Genomic DNA, 19,107 nt, shown 5'->3' with positions numbered 1-19,107 from the left:
AGTATCTCTTGGGAGGACGTAGGCATGGATTTATGCTGAACCTCATTAAATCTTGGTGTTCTCTTGTCGCTTGTCTTATGGTTTGTTTACTTTTCTATCGGTCTACTCTGTGAGCCTTGACAAGAGAGATTCTAATTTCCTTAACATAGTCTAGGCAAGTCATTTACTTCTCTTCCTAAATGGGAATAAGATAGATATGAACCATGCAACTTGGAAGGAATATTTAGAGAAAAAGTGGGTCTAGTTAGTAGTTTTATTCTTATGGGAGTAGTTTAAAAGTTCGTACGAACTTTTCTGAAAGTAGAGGTGTATTATATAAAGAAACACAAAGCTGTGCTAGAATTACTTTGGAATTTATAAAAAATAATGGTGTTTCTAGATTCTAGATATTTTCTTTTTGGTTAGTCAAGTCTGCCCCTAAATATAAGTTATTTGGTCAAGTCCACAGTAATCAGTTTTTTTTTTTGGGTCTGTCATCTCATGTCTACTCCTTGTGTACAGCTATAAATTGGTATCGAAGATGCTATGTCCTTCCTGTCTGCACCTTCATATTAAGCCATGGCGTTCCCATTCTTGGAAGCTGTTATCGGTACTAATCTATTTCTATCTCTCCCCTCACTTTAACTTCTGTGGTTCTCTGTTCCATAGCTTGTACCTACCTTTAATTTATCATTATTGTTTTACAGGTTTTATGATATTGATGTACAACTTTGAAACTTATTTGGATTTCCGCCAACATGCTGCTCTGAAACTTCCAACACTTCCTAAAACTTTGGAAGGAGTAATCAGCCAAGAAAAGTTTGAGAAGTCGAGAGCCTACTGTCTTGAAAGAAGGTATATGTGATTCTTATTGACCAACAGTTCACCTTGGTAATCTTAACTGATGTATCTTTCTTCACTTTCAGCAACTTCCATTTTGTTCATGATTTTGTGACCTTACTTATGGACTCAGGAATTTTGTTCTATCGGATTTTGCCTTGGTTTTGGAAGGTTAGTAATAGCAGGGATTTTATCTGTAGAAAACTGGAAATCTCCTTGATGATGCACTGTCACTGTTTAATAATTAAGTTTTGAATTGCAGAAATCAGGAGACTTTGTAGTCTTAGCTGGCCTCAATGCCCAAAATGAAATACTACATACCCTTGCGTTTTTAGCTGGTATGATGATTTGGGAACAGGTACACACATGAGTGCTAATAGATTAGTACGTTCTGAGAATCTATAAGCATCCCTTTGGAATTTTCATTGCACTTATTGCGTTGATAGATCATACATATATCTATATCGGCTTGCAAAGGTAATGAAAATTTGCATCTTTGGACCAGATCACAGACTTACCATTCTCTCTATACTCCACATTTGTCATCGAGGCTCGTCATGGTTTCAATAACGTATGCATTCCTACTCAGACCTTATCATGTTCCATCCCATCTTTTATGTTATCTCTCTTTTATTTAACATCTACCTTAAATTGGTCTCACAGCAAACAATATGGTTGTTCTTGAAAGACATGTTAAAAGAAATTTGTCTTTCTGTTATTATTGCCCCACCTATTGTGTCTGCAATCATTGTAATTGTAGAGGTAAGTAAGATCATGTATTAGCTTTTGAATTCTCGGCAAACCATACTTAAATTTCTTCAATCCTCAGAATGATATAGTTAGTTTCTTTTCATGTTCAACTGTGTAATTACAGAAAGGAGGTGCTTACTTGGTCATTTATCTTTGGGCGTTCATGCTTGTCCTCTCTCTTGTGATGATGACGATCTACCCTATTCTAATAGCCCCACTTTTTAACAAGTTCACCCCTGTAAGTGTTCAAAATATTTATTGAACTCTAACTGAAATCGATTCATTCACCCTGCTTTCATTAATTAAGTTTGGTGTTGTTGTCTTACTTTCCTTGTTATGTGTGAATATAGCTTCCTGAGGGTCAGCTGAGGGAGAAAATTGAGAAGCTCGCTTCTTCCCTCGAGTTTCCATTGAAGAAGTTGTTTGTTGTTGATGGATCTATAAGGTCAAGTCACAGCAATGTGAGGACTTTCACTATGTTTACATTGTTCTGAATTTTGGTATATTTGTGGACTTTCTCATCTTACCTTTATATCATGGTACAGGCCTATATGTATGGATTTTTTAAGAACAAGAGGATTGTCCTTTATGATACACTGATCCAGCAGGTATTAATTTCATACCAAAAATTTATCAGAACTTGCATTATCTCGGTTAGTTTGTTGCTGCAAATAAATATCGTTGTGGAAAAAAGGTATTAATGTGTGTAATTGAGTATTTGCAGTGTACAAATGATGAGGAAATTGTAGCTGTTCTAGCTCATGAGCTAGGCCATTGGAAGCTTAATCACAGTGTGTACTTATTTATTTCTACGCAGGTATTTATGCTATAATTTTTCTTGCTAATGAATGTCATTTTAGAAACTAGTGACGTTTCTGGTTGACTCTGAGTAAGCTCTTTAGTTTCAGACCAAAAAAAATAGTAAGCTCTGTAGTATTGCTGTGTGATTTTCCTTCTTTGTTGCAGATCCGTATGCTTTTACACTTCGGGGGATATGCTCTCCTGAGAAACTCCAGCAGTCTGTTTCTAAGTTTTGGGTTTGATACTCAACCAGTAATCATTGGTCTCATCATATTTCAGGTACCATCAATATATAGCCCTTTTGCTAATTATGCATGCAACTGTTCTATTTTGCTTATTTCACTGTAATCTGTTGGTTTTGAATATGCATAATATTAATTTGACATTATTAATATGACTACACTTTCTGTTGGCAGCATACCATAACACCTATCCAGCACCTAGTACACTTTGCTCGCAACCTTGTGAGCCGAGCTTTTGAATTTCAGGTGAACCATACTTCACAGTTGGCTTTTGATTTCTTTTCCTTCACCAGATTTGTTTGTTTTTATCATATCTGGTTCTTTGTAGGCTGATGCTTTTGCTAAGAAACTTGGTTATGCCTCTTCGCTTCGAGCTAGTCTTGTTAGACTACAGGTAGCTTATCTGATTCATTAATCCATGTTGGAAGGATACATAGCTTTTGTTAAGTTCTGCATCATTTCATTCTATTTGCACTACTCTTATCTTCTTGCTAAGACAGATTACATTATTACTAAACGGAAATATGGTATATATTTTCCAGGAAGAGAATTTGTCAGCTATGAATACTGATCCCTGGTACTCGGCATATCACTATTCTCATCCCCCTCTAGTCGAAAGGTTGGCTGCAATTGGTGAAACAGACAAGAAAGCAGACTGATATGTGAAGCTTATGGATGATCAGCAGCACGAATGCGATTCATCAATCTTAATTAACAGAAAGCATCGTGCTCATGATCATCAATAACACTGTTCTGTTTTCTTCTATTCATTTAAGTTCAGTGAGGATTGATATATTCCTAGTTCAAGTACTGCTATATTTATTAGGACAGTATGGATATATAGTAAATCAATACAGTTCCTTTGATTAAAATGATTTTTGGTCCCTGGTCAAATTCATGGCTAAAAGACTTGTTTTGTTCTAACCATGTAATTATGGCATTGAGTATAGTGCACAAATATTGAAAGTGTTCAATTGCAGGGGTCGTTGCTGAAATGAATGTTCCAAAATCTTTCAAAACGTATTAGGGATATATTGGGAGGTTAACTTAGGATCACTTGCTAAAATCTTGGACCTCAAGTCAATGAAATCTTAAACTTATAAGTTCACGTTAAACTAATGATTTAAGTCAAGGCAAAGTGATGTTTACCCATCCCTATCAATATTTACTTCTCTTCCCAAAATTACCCTATGCCTCTGATCGAAATGGGAATAAGCCAGATGTAAATGATGTAACTTGTATGGGATAGTTTTGACAATGAAATATTGGGGTCCCAATTGGTAGTATAATTCTCCATCGAAAATTTGAAGCATTCAAAATGAGGTAGCTACCCATTTGGATCATGCATGGGTTTTCTTCAAGGTAAATGCTTGTAAAATTCAGGAAGCTGATAGCTGAAAAAGGAAACAAAGTCCATGGAGCAAATCTGAACTCTGAACCAATTGTTTACTATTACTTTTTCACCTCTCTTGGATTTTGTTGCAGCAAGTAGATACAGTCAGTACTACTTACTTTGATGCACTGTCCAGAAACAATAAGGCGACTTTTACTAATTCAATTCACTTGCCTCTTTATGAAACTTTCCAGGCATGCATGTAGCATTCGAATTTCCCAAAATGGTTTTTACTGGAGCAAATTCTTAAGCCTGGAGTTTACTCCAAATTTGGAAACTGTTGAAGGAGTAGTCATGCAGTACTTGCAAGTACAGAAATCAATGACAACAAATAAATGTGAATTTGGTGCATTTCTAATTGGCAATAACTATAAGCGTACCGCCCCATGATTGCATCTGATTAGTTACAAAACTAAATAAACTTACTTCAGTTCTACTATAAATATCAAATTCTTTCCAAGATATTGGAAAATATATTTTTAGATAAGAAAATTATTAGTGTAACGAATTTTAATTGATCCGATTTGGGTTAGCATCTTATATCTAAAATTCCACTATTCCAGGGCTCTTGGGTGTAGTTTCTTATGTCTACCATGACATTAGTCCAGTGGGAAATAGCCCATCTTCCATGCTAATAGCATTTATTTTTACAGGTGAAACATTTAGGTGTTAAGCTAAAGGTTTTTTTGCAATGGTCCATATCAGGACCTATCCTTTTGATATTAATTGAGCGAGAATAGCGAAAATTACTTAAATTATATATATAGCATGTGTAATTTTTCTTAGAAACTAAAAAATAAAATATAATGGAAGAATACGCTTATTGCAAAGAGAAGATAATAGGAGTGAAAAATGAGTTGTGAGATTCTTTTTTGTTTATTTTTCTTTAAAAAAAAAATTATTTTGTAATCATCATAATTGCCCTTACAATGTAATTAATTCTCAAAGTTTTTTAATCTTTGACAGTCAGTTTTGTCAAAAAAAAATTTTGACTAATAAGTAATAACACATAGATAGGTATAGACCATACAGACAATGTCTCTTTTTTATTTTTTATTGAGATCACATAGTTTCCTGAAAGATTTCTGAGGCTCAGAGACTGATCCTTTATCATTGCTTGAGGATCATGTCAAAACTTTTCCTCCCTCCTGACTACTAAGAATAGATTGAGATTTAAACTTCAATCAACATAGGTGAGATTCGAATTCAGGTGTAGGGGTTTCATACCTAGAGGCTCTTAACAACTCAACACATGTGATCATTTATGTCTCATTTTTGTCATTCCTCCAAAATAATATAACATCGTGTGTAATTAATTATTAATTAATTAATTAATTAGTTAATATAGTGTCGTTTTCCCATAAAAAAGAAAAGGAAAAAAAGAGATTAAACAAAAGTGGGTTTTTAAAGGGTTCTTCTTCAATCGGGTCATAAAATGGAGTCGGGTGGAGTAAGAGAGACCCGTCACGATATATAGCCCTGGCAAAAACAATTTGCTTTTGCCAAAACCTCTCTTCCTCTCTGCACCTCCTCCTCACTCAGCCATGGAGTTCCCCTTCCTCGAAGCTGTGATTGGTACTCTTCCAAATGCCCTAACCTCTTTCAATTTTCCGATTAACTTTCCCAACTTCTTGTTTCTGATTCAAAGTCGTCATCTTTTTTCGTCTATCTTGCATTAGATTACAGCTTTTCTTGGGTTTTTCTTGTTCATCTGAGCATTAGGGTATTGTGGGTTGTGCTTAAAAATCTTGACTTGTTACCCAAATCTTGATTTTGAAGATGTGCTAGGGTTTTTCCGGATTAAAGTTCGTGTCTTTAACTGCGATTCTTGAGGTTTAGAGCTTTATGTTTTCAAAGAGAGATTAGAGTGATCTAACAAAGAAAAGGAATTAGAATAATGGGAGCTGGGTCAAAGTTTGGACTTTGAACATTTGGGTTTAATCGAATTGTGACGTCACAGCTTCAAATAGTATGAACAATTGGGCTTGATGGAATTGAGCTTTTGGCTACTTAAGAATTGAATAACATGTTCTTGGATTTGATATGTGATTATTATGTTATTGATATATGTTCTATTAACTTTCTGGTTTTGATTTCATTGTTTTCTAGTCATTTTCTGTCGAAATGACCTTCTGCTCCTTTGGCTCTTATTGAATTTATCTTCAGTTTTTCTTGCTGTTCCGTAAGTTGTAATTGCTTTGTGATTGTTTACAGGTTTCATGATATTAATGTACATCTTTGAGACTTATCTGGATACACGGCAACATTCTGCTCTCAAGCTTCCAACCCTTCCCAAAACTTTGGAAGGAGTAATCAGCCAAGAGAAGTTTGAGAAGTCACGAGCCTACAGTCTTGAAAAGAGGTATATCTTAGTCACACTTCTCATCATTGATACTCTTAATTTTGAAGTTTGAACACATGCGCGGGTTTGCTTACCTGATGTATCTTGTTCACTTGCAGTCATTTCCATTTTGTTCATGAGTTTGTGACAATACTGATGGATTCAGCAATTTTGTTCTTTCGGGTTTTGCCTTGGTTTTGGAAGGTTAGTAATTGGGAGTTTTTTTTTTTTCCTTTTTGCAAACTTCCCCTGCGAACTGTTTGATATATTTATATTTTCTTTTGTTTCGACAATGCAGAAATCAGGAGACTTTGTGGTTCTAGCTGGCCTAAATGCCGAAAATGAAATACTGCATACACTTGCATTTTTAGCTGGTGTAACGATGTGGTCACAGGTGCACACCTGATTTCCTCACTGCATATGCAAGTTTTTTTTTTTCCAGCTTTATTGTGGATGGTGAAATTTCCTTAAGTGTGTTATAACTTAATTGAATCTTAAATAGATCTCCTGATTTATAAATATCTTCACACTCTTGTCTCATGGTATTTAAGTTTTAGTGGAGTGTGGAATGTCGATGATTCATTCTGATCTCTAGTAAATAGATCTACTTCTTCTAAAAAAAAAAAAGATCTACAGTATAAATAAAAGGTTTGGGGGGAGCCCAGTGTATAAGGCTTTCCCTTCCCTCTATTTTTGGGTTTTAGGAGGGTCTGATGTATCTTATATATAAATTTGAGCTCCCCCCCCCCGGTGTGCAGAAGCTGTATTTTGTTGTGCAAAGGTTTTCCCTTAATGCCTCTGTGCAAGTGTTGGACCTTATCTGAGCTAATGGGCTAGTAGCTACCAGTAGCAAAATGGTTCCTTTAATCATTGTAGCGCATATAATTTTTTATTCCACACACAAGGTTGGTAACATTTTTCCATAAGAAACTAATCATCATGCTGGCCTTTATCATAATGTCTGAAATGATGAACAACTTCTGGTGGCATTGGTTTTGAAAGTTCTAAGTGTTTATGAGAAATCGGATGGGTATTGTCATGCATTGATTTTGTAGATCTATTTCTGTACTGGCTTACAAAAGCTGCTTTTTTCTTTTACCAGATCACTGATTTGCCATTTTCTCTCTACTCCACATTTGTGGTTGAGGCACGTCATGGTTTCAATAAGGTTTGTATTCGGAATCAGACCTTTCTCAGTTCCATGTCTTATCAGTTTCTTTATAATTCATTAAGTCATTAGATAATCTTAATATTATCTTTTGGTATATTATTGTTATTATCACTATTACTGTATTATTATTATTATTATTATTAATTATTAATTATTAATGCTCATTCTAACATTTGCATCCCTTTCGCAGCAAACTATATGGTTATTCTTCAGAGACATGTTGAAAGGAATTTGCCTTATGGCTATTCTTGGTCCACCTATTGTGTCTGCAATTATTGTGATTGTGCAGGTAAGAATTTGAGCTGAAACCTTTTTAGATGCAGTGTTTAGTTATGTCCATTGACTTAATTGATGATTGTTTCTTGAATCCCCATGTTAGACATTTTGTTTTGGGTAAATATTACAACTTCATTTTATCTGCACTCTAGTTCTATGATATCGTACAAAACATCTCTCATGGTTGGTGGTTGTTCATGTTCAACTCTGTGGTTACAGAAAGGAGGTGCTTACTTGGCCATTTATCTTTGGGGATTCATGTTTGTGCTCTCTCTTGTTATGATGACGATCTACCCTATTCTAATAGCTCCACTCTTTAACAAGTTTACCCCTGTGAGTGTTCAATATAATTTTCACCAAACTAGAATCCATTTATCCTGTCATTGATTCAGTTTCGTGGTCTTACTTTCCATGTTATGTGTAACAATAGCTTCCAGAGGGTCTGCTCAGGGAGAAAATTGAGAAGCTCGCTTCTTCCCTCAAGTTTCCATTGAAGAAGTTGTTTGTTGTTGATGGATCTACAAGGTCAAGCCATAGCAATGTGAGGACACAACCCTTGTTTTAACTGTTTTCTGTGATTAATCTAAGGGGGAAAACATGTCCCATTCACTTCAGAAACTTAATTGTAAAACTTGTGATTTTTTGTATTCTAGATGTTCATTTGCATTTTTGTTATTTAGTGAGTAGGGAAAACCCTTCTCTTAGTTATTACCATAGTTAACCTTCTCTACATCAATGAAGCTGCAATCAGGGGGGTTAGTAAGATAGAAAGGTTCTGCACTTCTCATCTGAAGTGTAAACTTATCTCATTTGCATTTTGGTTGATTAGTAGTAGAAGGCCTACTTCTTACCATTGTTTATCTTCTTTGCTTTAATAAAACTGCAATCAGGGGTTTTGGGAACATGCTTTGGGGGTGTTCATTTATATGCTTTAATTGTTAAAATAGTGTTCTTGTCTTATATCATTACGTAGCTAATACTGCCCTCATAGGGACGGGGAATACAATTTTCCTTTTTTTCTTTCCTCTCGTTGACTATTTTTTTCTGAATTATGTTAATGTTTGTGAACTTAGTCATTTTACCTATCTTGATACAGGCCTATATGTATGGATTTTTTAAGAACAAGAGAATTGTCCTCTATGATACATTGATTCAGCAGGTCAGGAGCAGCAACTTTTTGAAATAGTTCTTCTTTCATCAATTTTGTATCCTGTTGGTTAGTTTATGGTTGCATACTCTCTTGTTCAAAAATTTATGTTTTGCAGTGCAAAAATAATGAGGAAATTGTAGCTGTTATTGCTCATGAGCTAGGCCATTGGAAGCTTAATCACACAATGTATTCATTTATTGCGGTGCAGGTATGCTTTTAATTTTCTTGCAAACTGCATCACCTTTTAATCTGTTTTATCATCTAGAATGCTGAACTCCTATAGCTAGGTTGACCTTACCTGAGTTGTAAATAATTATACTCGGTTAGGCCCAAGGCAAGTGGCTGAAGTCTGATCAATGACCTTGGACAGGCCTTGAGGCTTATTAGCATAGACCCTATTGCCCTAACATAGGGCATCATAGAGATGATTGTTCATGTCTTGTCTACCTATAATTTGGTCTTAAAAGATTATTATTTTATTTTAATTTAATTCTTCTGATGTTTTGACTCCGAGTGAGTTCTTTATATGATTTTTCTTGTTGCTTATGATTTTTTATACTTGGCACAGATCCTTACACTTCTACAGTTTGGGGGATATACTCTAGTAAGAAATTCGAACAGTCTGTTTCAAAGTTTTGGGTTTGACACCCAGCCAGTCATCATTGGACTCATCATATTTCAGGTACCAAATTTTTTTTGCTATTGCCACTTCCCTTCTGTTCTTCTATCATAGATATTATAAAACATATACAGACCACATGTCATGTGTATAGTCCATTTGTTAGGCTTGTGTGAACCATTTGCAACAGAAGATCAGGCTTCTTGGATGACTCATGAACTCCTATATGTGGGCTATCCTGGATTCAATGATTAATCAAAACTTTGTTATAATAAAACAACCCAAGTTCCCAGCTGTATAATGTATTTTGTCCTCACTTTGTTGTTTGCAGCACACCATAATACCTGTCCAGCACCTGGTTAGCTTTGCTCTTAACCTTGTGAGCCGAGCTTTTGAATTTCAGGTGAATCGATACTTCATCAGTTGATCCTTGCTCGTACACTGCTTTATTTTTTCTCATCAGATTTGTATTTTTGTAGGCTGATGCTTTTGCTACGGAGCTTGGTTATGCCGCTTCACTTCGAGCTGGTCTTGTTCGGCTGCAGGTAATTTATCTAATTTTGTCCCTTGTTTGGAGATGAATTGATTTGCTCTATTTTCAAGCTAGAAAACTTGAATGCAACTAATTCGGGACCGTTGTTGATTTTTTTTTTTGCTCATTAAATTTTGACTCCTTGTGATTGATTATCCTGATCGCATAGATAGATGAACTGTCCCACAAATAAATCTGGCTGCTCAGATTCATTTAAAATTCTGTTATTATAACATTAGACAGATGAATGTGCCACATTATTAGGGTGCCTAGATTCATTCATGATTCAATTAATATATTACTCTAGCCAACACCAAACAGGTGGGATGTATAGGCATTTATGTGCTATCTGAATTGATTGATGTATTTGTACTCTTTACCTTGTTGCTAATACCGTTTGCATTACTAAATGGGGTTTAATGATTTTCTAGGAAGAGAATTTGTCTGCTATGAACACTGATCCTTGGTACTCGGCGTATCACTATTCTCACCCCCCGCTTGTTGAAAGGTTAGCTGCAATTGATGAAGAGGCCAAGAAAACAGACTGATATGGTAATCCCATGGGTGATCATCACAAATACCGTTCATCAATCTCAATTGACATAGGGCATAGCGCTCATTATTGTCAACGGCTGTTTTGTTACCTTTATTTTTAAATTCAATGAGGATTCATATCCATATTTGAAAAGTAGTACTACTTTTATTAATAGGATATGAAGGGGCTACAGTGAATCAGTGAGGGAATTCAGGGGAGAAATGAATAGAAGTAAGCAGATCAAAAAACAATTAGTTTCTGTTATGTGTAATTGTGTATAATGTTTCGATGAGCTAACAGCTAGTCAGAAGTTCGGAACAGCTTTCATGGCAGTTCTCTTTCGGCCCTGTATCATCTTTCTTTTCCTTGAATTAGTACGACAGCATCTGTTAATCACATGCTTAATCTAACCACAGTATCTGCGAATCTTTTGTTAATCATATGTTAGAATTTTCTGCAGGCATTGTTGAATTCTTGCCCCTAGTGCCTATTGTATTCTATGTACAACTAGCTCAAGTGCCGAAATTAATTAGCTGATGGACTGCCTTTTACCGCATAAGCCCTTCCCTTAATCACGAGGCTGAGACAAAGCAAATTATTATGCGTCTGAATGGCCTGTTGGTCTATTATTTATTTCACATGCATCCCAAAATATCCTCTTTTTTATATGGAATGATTTAGGATTTGGGTTAATCATGAATATTACTTGATTACTTGCAGATTAAGCATTTGCTCTGTAATTATTAACCCAAATCCTAAATCATACTCCTCAGAATCACCACTAAGACCAAAAAAGAGGATGCTTTATTTTTATCATGTCCAATTATGCAGCTTGATTAGCCAAATGTGAGGGAACCCCAAACTGTCACAACTGACAACACTTGAGCAAAAGCGAGAGAGACTTCCGTACGGCACCCGCACCACTTGGCAGTGCAGTGGCCCAATCAGTGTCCAAATAGGGGGTATTTTGGGTATTTCACATTAAAACTAAGGACAGTTTCAGAAAAGAGGGAAAAATTTCTTTATTCTGATTGGAAGGCCGCACCGCCACGTGGTGCAGCAGCCCCTATATAAGAATTTCTCTTAGCAAAATGCGCAAAGAAGAAATCATTTTCAGTTCCATCATGGGTCATTTATATGCTGTCCACACAATTCCTTGAGGGCTTTCCACTATTTAGTGGTGTTCTAGCTTTTTCTTCACTTTGTCTGGATACATTAGAAAATGTTAATAAGATTCCCACAAGTCCATAACACCACTTGCAAGCAAACATGCCCTTCCATTTTGATTTTGCAGTGACAAAATAGCAATCAAGCATTTTCTGGATCTATAATCTTCTGTTTTTGGTTAAATTTGAAGGTGATCGAATCTCTAACCTAATTTGATCGTGATCGAATTCTCCGAAAGACTTTGAATCAATAACTTTGAAATGTAGTATCGTACGGTGACTTATTGGATTTTATCAAAATGTTTTTGGTTTACTCCATCGTAATTCACACCATGGTTATTAAAGCTGCAGATAAGATTTTCCACTGGAAATTTCCTCCCAACACATAAGTGCTGAGACAACCTTGTTAAGAAAGGAAACATCAATTTGTGGCTTAATCAAAATATCCAACGGTCACCTTTTGGTTACCTTAACCTTGTTTAAAAGTGGATTAGTAGGCCCCCAATTGTCTTCAATCATCTTTCTCCCTGCCCTTCAAACAAAAAAATTAGGTAAGATAGTGCTTTCATATGGACTTCTTGCACATAATAGAGTGTTCACGGAATGGAAATTCTCGGTTTGATTGAGACTTGGGAGTGAAATGATTCCTTGAACGGTTTATCTAATAATCACACTTCTAATCAGTGTTCTATTTTCCCCCATTCTCTTTATGTCTATTGTTTCTCGATTTGTTTATTCCTTTTATTGGAAATTTCGGAGGATATTTTTCTTTAGAAATTTGTTGAGATTGGTTCCTTCCCTAGTTTCTCTAGGGTTTTATACCTTCGTTCTCTCCTTTTGCGGTTTGGTGACAAAAGGAGGCTAGTCTAGGGATGTCAAAGTTGCGGATTAGGTATCCATCGAGTTCCCACACGCCAAAATCATCAACCTCATTTGTTCCTCTTTTTCTTTCTCCTTGTAAGATCGGGAAAATAACATATTAATTGTTGATAACTAGTGATCATCAGACATTTTCTGATATTGTTTTTTTCCATCTCTATGATAGTGAGTTTAGGCCTAGATATTCTCAAGCCTAGAGATAAGGGTCCCATCATGGTTGATTAAATTGAACGCCACAAATTTAACTGTAAGGTTTCTGGTCAATGATGAGTTCACACACTTGTTTAGGTGAACTCTACTCAATTGAATAATATTACTTGAGCATGAGCCAATTTCAAAATGCAAATTCTTTGTTTGATTGAGACCTGGGAGTGAAATGATTCCTTCATAATAACGGTGTAGCTAATAATTGCACTTCTAAATAGGGTCTTATTTTTCCCCACTCTCTTTGTCTATTGGAATTTTGGAGGATTTTATTATTTTAAAATTTGTTGAGACCGGTTCCTTCCTTAGGTTTCTCTAGGGTTTCATACCTCCATTCTCCCGTTCTTTTGTGGTTTGGTGACAAAGGAGGCGAGTCTAGGAATGTCAAAGTTGCGGTTTAGCTATATCTTGAGTATCCACTGGCCCAAAACCTTCAACTTTTAACATTTCTCTTTATCTTTCTCCTTGCAAGATCAGGAAAATAAGAAATTAATTATTGGCAATTGACGATCGGCAAACACCTTCTGAGATTGTTTTCTTTTCCATCTCTACGTTAATATGGATCACAAGCCCTTAAGCTTAAATATTCTCGAGCCTAGGGTTAAAAGTCCCATCATAGTTGATTCGGTTGCACGCCACAAAGTTAACCGTAAGGTTTCTAGTCAATGAGGAGTTCACACACTTGTTTGTGTGAACTCTGAACTATTGAATAATGTTATAGTTAAGAGTTGTAGTAAAAATAGAATTTCTTAAACCGTGTTTAAGCTGGCTGATTAGCTTAAACCAACCTCCATTTGGAAAGTAAACACCAAGTCAGTGAAGCAGAGACTAAGGCAAGGGACAAAATCGTCATTCCACCAAGTCCCCCGGTAGTAATATAGAGACAGACAGAGAGAGCCAGACAGATCATTTACACACAGCTCCGAAGAAGAGTTTTTTTAATTCCTCCTATCTCCGATTCTCCGTTCGCCGGAAAACCAATCTCCGGCGAGCCTAATGCGACCCGACCCACATCTCTAAACTCCATTTCTCCACCTGGGTCCGGATTAGATTCGCAGCAATGTCAGTGTACGACGCGGCGTTCGTGAACTCGGAGCTCTCGAAACCCACTTCCATCTTCGGCCTCCATCTCTGGGTCGTCATCGGAATCCTCGTCGGTTCTCTGATAGTCCTGACCCTCTTCCTCCTCTCCCTCTGCCTCACCGCCCGCCACCGCCACAAGGCGCACAAAGCCCACAAGCTCGCCGCCGTGCCCAGCCCAGTAATCTCTAAAGAAATCCAGGAAATCGTCCACCACCCCAACCACTCCCAGCCGGAAGTCCACGTCGAGATCGGGAAGCCCGACCACCGCGTCGTCGTGTTCTCCGACCGCGCCTCCAGCGGCGAGAGCAGGGCGACCTTGAACAGCGAAACGGTGTCGTTTGCGAGCGGCAACGTGGTGGGTCCCGAGGTTTCGCATCTGGGGTGGGGGAGGTGGTACACTTTGAGAGAGCTGGAGGCTGCGACTAATGGGTTGTGTGAAGAAAATGTGATTGGAGAAGGTGGGTATGGGATTGTGTACAGTGGGATTCTCAGTGATGGGACTAAGGTCGCTGTTAAGAACTTGTTGAATAACAGGTACTATATAGTTTTTAATACCTTTTTTTTTTTTTTGATAAAAGATGGAAACTTGATGTGTGTATTGTGGCTTTGGGTGTGTTTTTGATATGGGTTTGTGGCAGTTTTGATTATCGATTCTGGGTTCTTCAGTTTGGTTGGTGAAAATTTTAGTGAGGCACTTTGTTAAATAGAAAATTACAGAAGCTAAAAATAAATAGTTTTCATTTGTTTTCTGTTATTTGTTTCCTAAAATGGCGTTTGAATATTTCATAAAATGGTTGAATTTTCATTTTAGAGTGATCCTTCTATCAGTTAGGTGTACTGATGTGAGTTGACTATGTTTGCGATTTAACTTTCTTTTTTCCGCTGTGATTTCTTCTGTTCATGGATTTTCTGGGCAACCTAACAGGGCATTTGATTCTACGACTTCATCATTTGATTATCTTTTTGTATGTTTTATTCGCTTTTGAATGTTATTCTTATCTTGCGTTTGTGACAATTTGTGCTGTAAAGTCGCCTGCTTTCTGAAAAAGAGCCCATCATTCATTTTAGGTTCCTTGTGCTCACAGTCAAGCTTGAATTGATGATGTTGGCATCAGAATCTCTCTGTCTGACACACACACACCTCCACTTTGACTTATCTCATTTTTCTTTATGTTAAACTTTCACGTTTTGCCTCAGTTTTTTTTATGTTGTGTGGTGAATAGCACTATGGCCAGTAATTAACTAATGATACTGCCTTTGATTTTGTATAGGGGTCAAGCTGAGAAGGAATTTAAAGTGGAGGTGGAAGTAATTGGGCGTGTGAGACATAAAAATCTTGTGAGGTTGCTCGGATACTGTGTTGAAGGTGCATACAGGTATACATGGTTTATCTTAGAATTGGATTTTTAGTTTATTATTACTGTGGAGCATCTAAGAGGTGTCAATTCAACTTCCGGTTTTGTTTCTTAGGATGCTTGTGTATGAGTACGTTGACAATGGCAATCTGGATCAATGGCTTCATGGAAATGTTGGTGAAGTCAGCCCTCTAACATGGGATATTCGAATGAATATTATATTGGGAACTGCAAAAGGGTACTATCCATATCCCAATTTTTACTCTTTTTGTGTAACAAAAAAGAAAAACCATGATTGATGTATGCAAGTTTTCACTCATTTGAGGTTTCCTCTTTGTGCAGGTTGGCCTATCTTCATGAGGGTCTTGAACCAAAGGTTGTTCATCGTGATGTAAAATCTAGCAACATACTAGTTGATCGCCAATGGCATCCCAAGGTGTCTGATTTCGGGCTTGCCAAGCTCTTGTGCTCTGAGAATAGTTATGTGACGACTCGAGTGATGGGAACATTTGGGTTAGTTCATTTTTTTTTCTCTCATTCCTTTTCTATCATTTGGTTTGTTGGCGATTGACCTAAACACATGCATCAAGACTCAAATTGGTGGTTTGTTTAGCTATGTTGCACCAGAGTATGCTTGCACTGGAATGTTGAATGAGAAGAGTGATGTATATAGCTTTGGAATACTTATAATGGAAATAATAACCGGGAGAAACCCTGTTGATTATGGTCGGCCAAAAGGAGAGGTTAGTTTTGGAACCTTTTTTTTCCTCATTTATCGGGTTTTCTGTTGCTTCTAACTGTAAGTTGAAACCCTTCAAAAAAACTGCAAGTTGAAAATTAATTATAACTTCTTTTTTACCAGGTGAATCTAGTTGAATGGTTAAAAAACATGGTTGGAGACCGAAAAGCTGAGGAAGTAGTTGATCCTAAGTTGCCTGAGATGCCTGCTTCAAAAGCACTTAAACGTGCTCTGCTGGTTGCTCTTCGATGTGTTGATCCTGATGCCACAAAAAGGCCAAAAATGGGACATGTGATCCACATGCTGGAGGCTGATGACTTGCTATTCCGTGATGTATGTGTGACAAAAATTCAATATGAAGATTTGTAATGACCTTGTTCTCTTGATCAATACCTAACTCTATCCATCTTTTTCATTATATGCAGGAAAGGCGACCAGGGAGAGATACATCCCGTTCAGATCCTGATTATCGACGGGAGAATCATGTTGGTATGAAGATGGGTGATAAAGATAAACACTTGAGTGAAGGGACTTCTGATACTAGTGAAGGTGATAGTGGTAGGAACCATAATCAACCTACAAGGTGGAGATAATGCCATTGGGAAGGATTAGGTGACTAACAGTTTTATCTCGGAAGTTTTTGAAGCTCATTTTTCTTCTACCCTGATTTTGTCTGTATCTTTCAATAATTTGCATTTGTTTTCATGCTTGGTTACATAATTTTTTAGGATGTGCATCAAATTATGATGCACTTTGTACAATATTGAATCAAATTTGTCCATCATTCTTATAGGTGTTCTGTTTGTAAAACAATATATCACTAGTGTTACATCAATATAAATATTCTTTTCTCTGTGGTCACATTCTTTTCTTCTTGCTCATCTTCACTCCCTTTCAATTTCATTGTCCACAACTCCACATGCTAGTTGCTTCCAGAGATGAGATTACTCAGTAGCTATCATGTACATAAACCATGATTCTGTTGCCAACTTTGTGTTATCATCATTCCCAGCGTTGGAAATCAGATGGCGATGAAGAGCAGTGGGACCCACTTCCTGAGTTTCTGTGATTGAAGCTTTTAGATTACATCAACATCAGTGCCTTGGATGGTCTCTGGGAATTGGACCCAGCAGCCAGCTAAAGTCAGCTAAAACAGCTGCTGCTGGTGTTACTAGCCTACAAAACCTGCAGCTTCTCTCATTCATGTGGCTCCTCTTGTCCTTGTTGGCCAGGCAACTGAGGATTAGGGTTAGGGCTGGAACTGGGGTCAGGCTTGAGGTTTCTCCATCAATGCCAGAACATGCTCGTGCCCTCTCTGAGCTTCACATTGACATTTGTCTTGAAAAATGATAACGGTAAGCTGGCCATGAATGTTTTTGGGAAGTATCCTATTGTCTTTTGCAGGAGCCTGCGTTGTTAGGTTGATTTCTTTAGTGGTGCGTACTTGGTCTCTTGTATTCTTGTTGTGAATCTACCTGCTTAACTAAATTAGTATGACTTAAATTGCCTGCCGTGCTCATCCGAGTAATCTCGTATAGACTTTTTCAGTTCATTTCTCTGCCGTTGCTTGAAAGTTACATTGCTGACTTTGGCAAGAAATTTTTGTCAAAAAGACATGTGTAACCGAGTCACGCTACTGATGGTATGTGCATGTGTAACCAAGTCACGCTTCGCCTACCATTTCACAAGCTGAGCTTCGTTATCTACTGATAGCATGTGCATGTGGTCGATCATTGAGTTATGTAGGGTCTCGATGGATAATCCTTCATTATTTAGGAAATCAGTATGGGATTTACTATGTCTCTTACTTTGCTACGGTGATTTGTTAACTCTTTGTTTTCCCAAAACAGCAAGTGGCGCCTTTGAATGCGGGAATGTTCTAATTGTATTTTTTTTTTTTGAAAGGGTTCTAATTGTATTTTACTTGGCAGTCTTTGTTGATTAGTTAACTCTCCATTCAAATCTTTAATTAGGTCCACTAACAAGCTACTAATTATTTTTAGCTAAGCATCACCAACTCGATTTGATGAACCACTAAATCCCATCTTTTTTATACAGCCTGATATTTGCCCCCGAACATCTTCTCTTCAACTCTTTCATATATGATCTCATAAGTCATAGTACTGCAATCTCATGGCCTCATCTTATTATATAATTTTGTGCTAGCAAGTCATCTTATTGTCAATGACATAATACAAAGTCTCGTGCATTAGTATGGGTCATTTATATAAGTAGGCTAGCTGTGGATTTGGAGATTGTGAGTGAAAGCAATAGCCCTATCAATGTTTTGTTCACTGATCAAGTAGCCTAGCAGTTGTGGTTGGGGCGGAAGAGAACCTGGCAGCGGTGGCTTTACTGGAGTGGTTGCTAGGGTTTTTCCAAGCCGGGCTGGAGATTGGGCCTTCTTTTTGTGGGCTTGGGGCTATTTAATTATTTGGTTTTACTCTTTTGTTTTGGCTTTGGGTCTGTCTTCTCTTTTTGAGTGGGACAGATCGACAAGAAACAAGCTGTTTCATGTTAGTTTTATTTGTTCTTGGGGTGGCTATATTTTCTTGTTTTTACGCTTAATCAAAAAAGGTGGGTGTGCTAGGGGTGTGCCGAGTAGTATGCTTGTGTGAGGGGTGTGCTAGTATAGTGTGCTCTATGTAATGGCTTTTTCTGAGAGCCCTAACGGGCAAGTCTTATTGTACTGCTTGCTAAATTGCATAATGGATGACATTTTCAACTCAAAAAAAAAGTAGCCTACCAGTTTAGTTGGGTGCAAATATTTGAGAAACTATTTTAAAGAACTCGTTAAGCATTTGGGGAATGGTGAGCAAAGAAAATCGGCATATTAACATGTTGAAGAAAAATAAACCAAGTTGATAACACATGTTAAAAAGCGACGAACACATCCCAAAATTGTACTAATATTGTCCTAAAAGGTATATTTTCTTTTCACTACTATAATGTGAGACTTTTCCCCTTTAACAAGACAGACCAAAACTGAAATTCGACCAGAGAGGATTATAGAAGTCTATAATTCAAATTTTTTTTTTTTTTTTAACTTTGT

At 37.0% G+C, this 19,107-nt stretch overlaps 3 protein-coding genes across 5 annotated transcripts; all 3 read left to right on the top strand.

The window, feature by feature from the left end:
* Positions 1–470: 470 nt before the first annotated feature.
* Positions 471–3,419, top strand: LOC112177422 (CAAX prenyl protease 1 homolog). Of its 3 annotated transcripts, XM_024315713.2 has the most exons (14): positions 471–589; positions 687–834; positions 906–990; positions 1,082–1,177; positions 1,325–1,390; positions 1,483–1,581; positions 1,694–1,807; positions 1,920–2,030; positions 2,115–2,177; positions 2,294–2,386; positions 2,536–2,649; positions 2,787–2,858; positions 2,941–3,006; positions 3,155–3,419. In XM_024315713.2, exons 1-14 carry the CDS (start codon positions 559–561, stop codon positions 3,269–3,271), a joined length of 1,275 nt encoding a protein of 424 aa, XP_024171481.1. In that variant the 5' UTR covers positions 471–558; the 3' UTR covers positions 3,272–3,419. The 3 variants fall into 3 exon arrangements, with proteins under 3 accessions (XP_024171481.1, XP_024171486.1, XP_040368697.1); XM_024315718.2 differs by lacking the exon at positions 1,483–1,581; XM_040512763.1 differs by lacking the exons at positions 1,325–1,390; positions 1,483–1,581.
* Positions 3,420–5,425: 2,006 nt separating this feature from the next.
* On the top strand, positions 5,426–11,055 carry LOC112181796 (CAAX prenyl protease 1 homolog). The gene is made up of 14 exons (XM_024320197.2): positions 5,426–5,580; positions 6,220–6,367; positions 6,466–6,550; positions 6,645–6,740; positions 7,449–7,514; positions 7,708–7,806; positions 8,013–8,126; positions 8,224–8,334; positions 8,890–8,952; positions 9,059–9,151; positions 9,512–9,625; positions 9,894–9,965; positions 10,042–10,107; positions 10,526–11,055. Exons 1-14 carry the CDS (start codon positions 5,550–5,552, stop codon positions 10,640–10,642), a joined length of 1,275 nt encoding a protein of 424 aa, XP_024175965.1. The 5' UTR covers positions 5,426–5,549; the 3' UTR covers positions 10,643–11,055.
* Positions 11,056–13,778: 2,723 nt separating this feature from the next.
* LOC112181746 (probable serine/threonine-protein kinase At1g01540) lies at positions 13,779–16,916 on the top strand. The gene is made up of 7 exons (XM_024320134.2): positions 13,779–14,495; positions 15,233–15,337; positions 15,432–15,554; positions 15,659–15,829; positions 15,930–16,059; positions 16,179–16,388; positions 16,481–16,916. The coding sequence occupies exons 1-7, from the start codon at positions 13,939–13,941 to the stop codon at positions 16,646–16,648; spliced, it is 1,464 nt and encodes a 487-aa protein (XP_024175902.1). The 5' UTR covers positions 13,779–13,938; the 3' UTR covers positions 16,649–16,916.
* Positions 16,917–19,107: the final 2,191 nt, after the last annotated feature.

Source organism: Rosa chinensis, chromosome 1, assembly GCF_002994745.2.
Source record: "Rosa chinensis cultivar Old Blush chromosome 1, RchiOBHm-V2, whole genome shotgun sequence".
Taxonomy (NCBI): domain Eukaryota; kingdom Viridiplantae; phylum Streptophyta; class Magnoliopsida; order Rosales; family Rosaceae; genus Rosa; species Rosa chinensis.
Note: the sequence above shows the minus strand (reverse complement) of the source record. Positions and strands in the feature narration are given on the sequence as shown.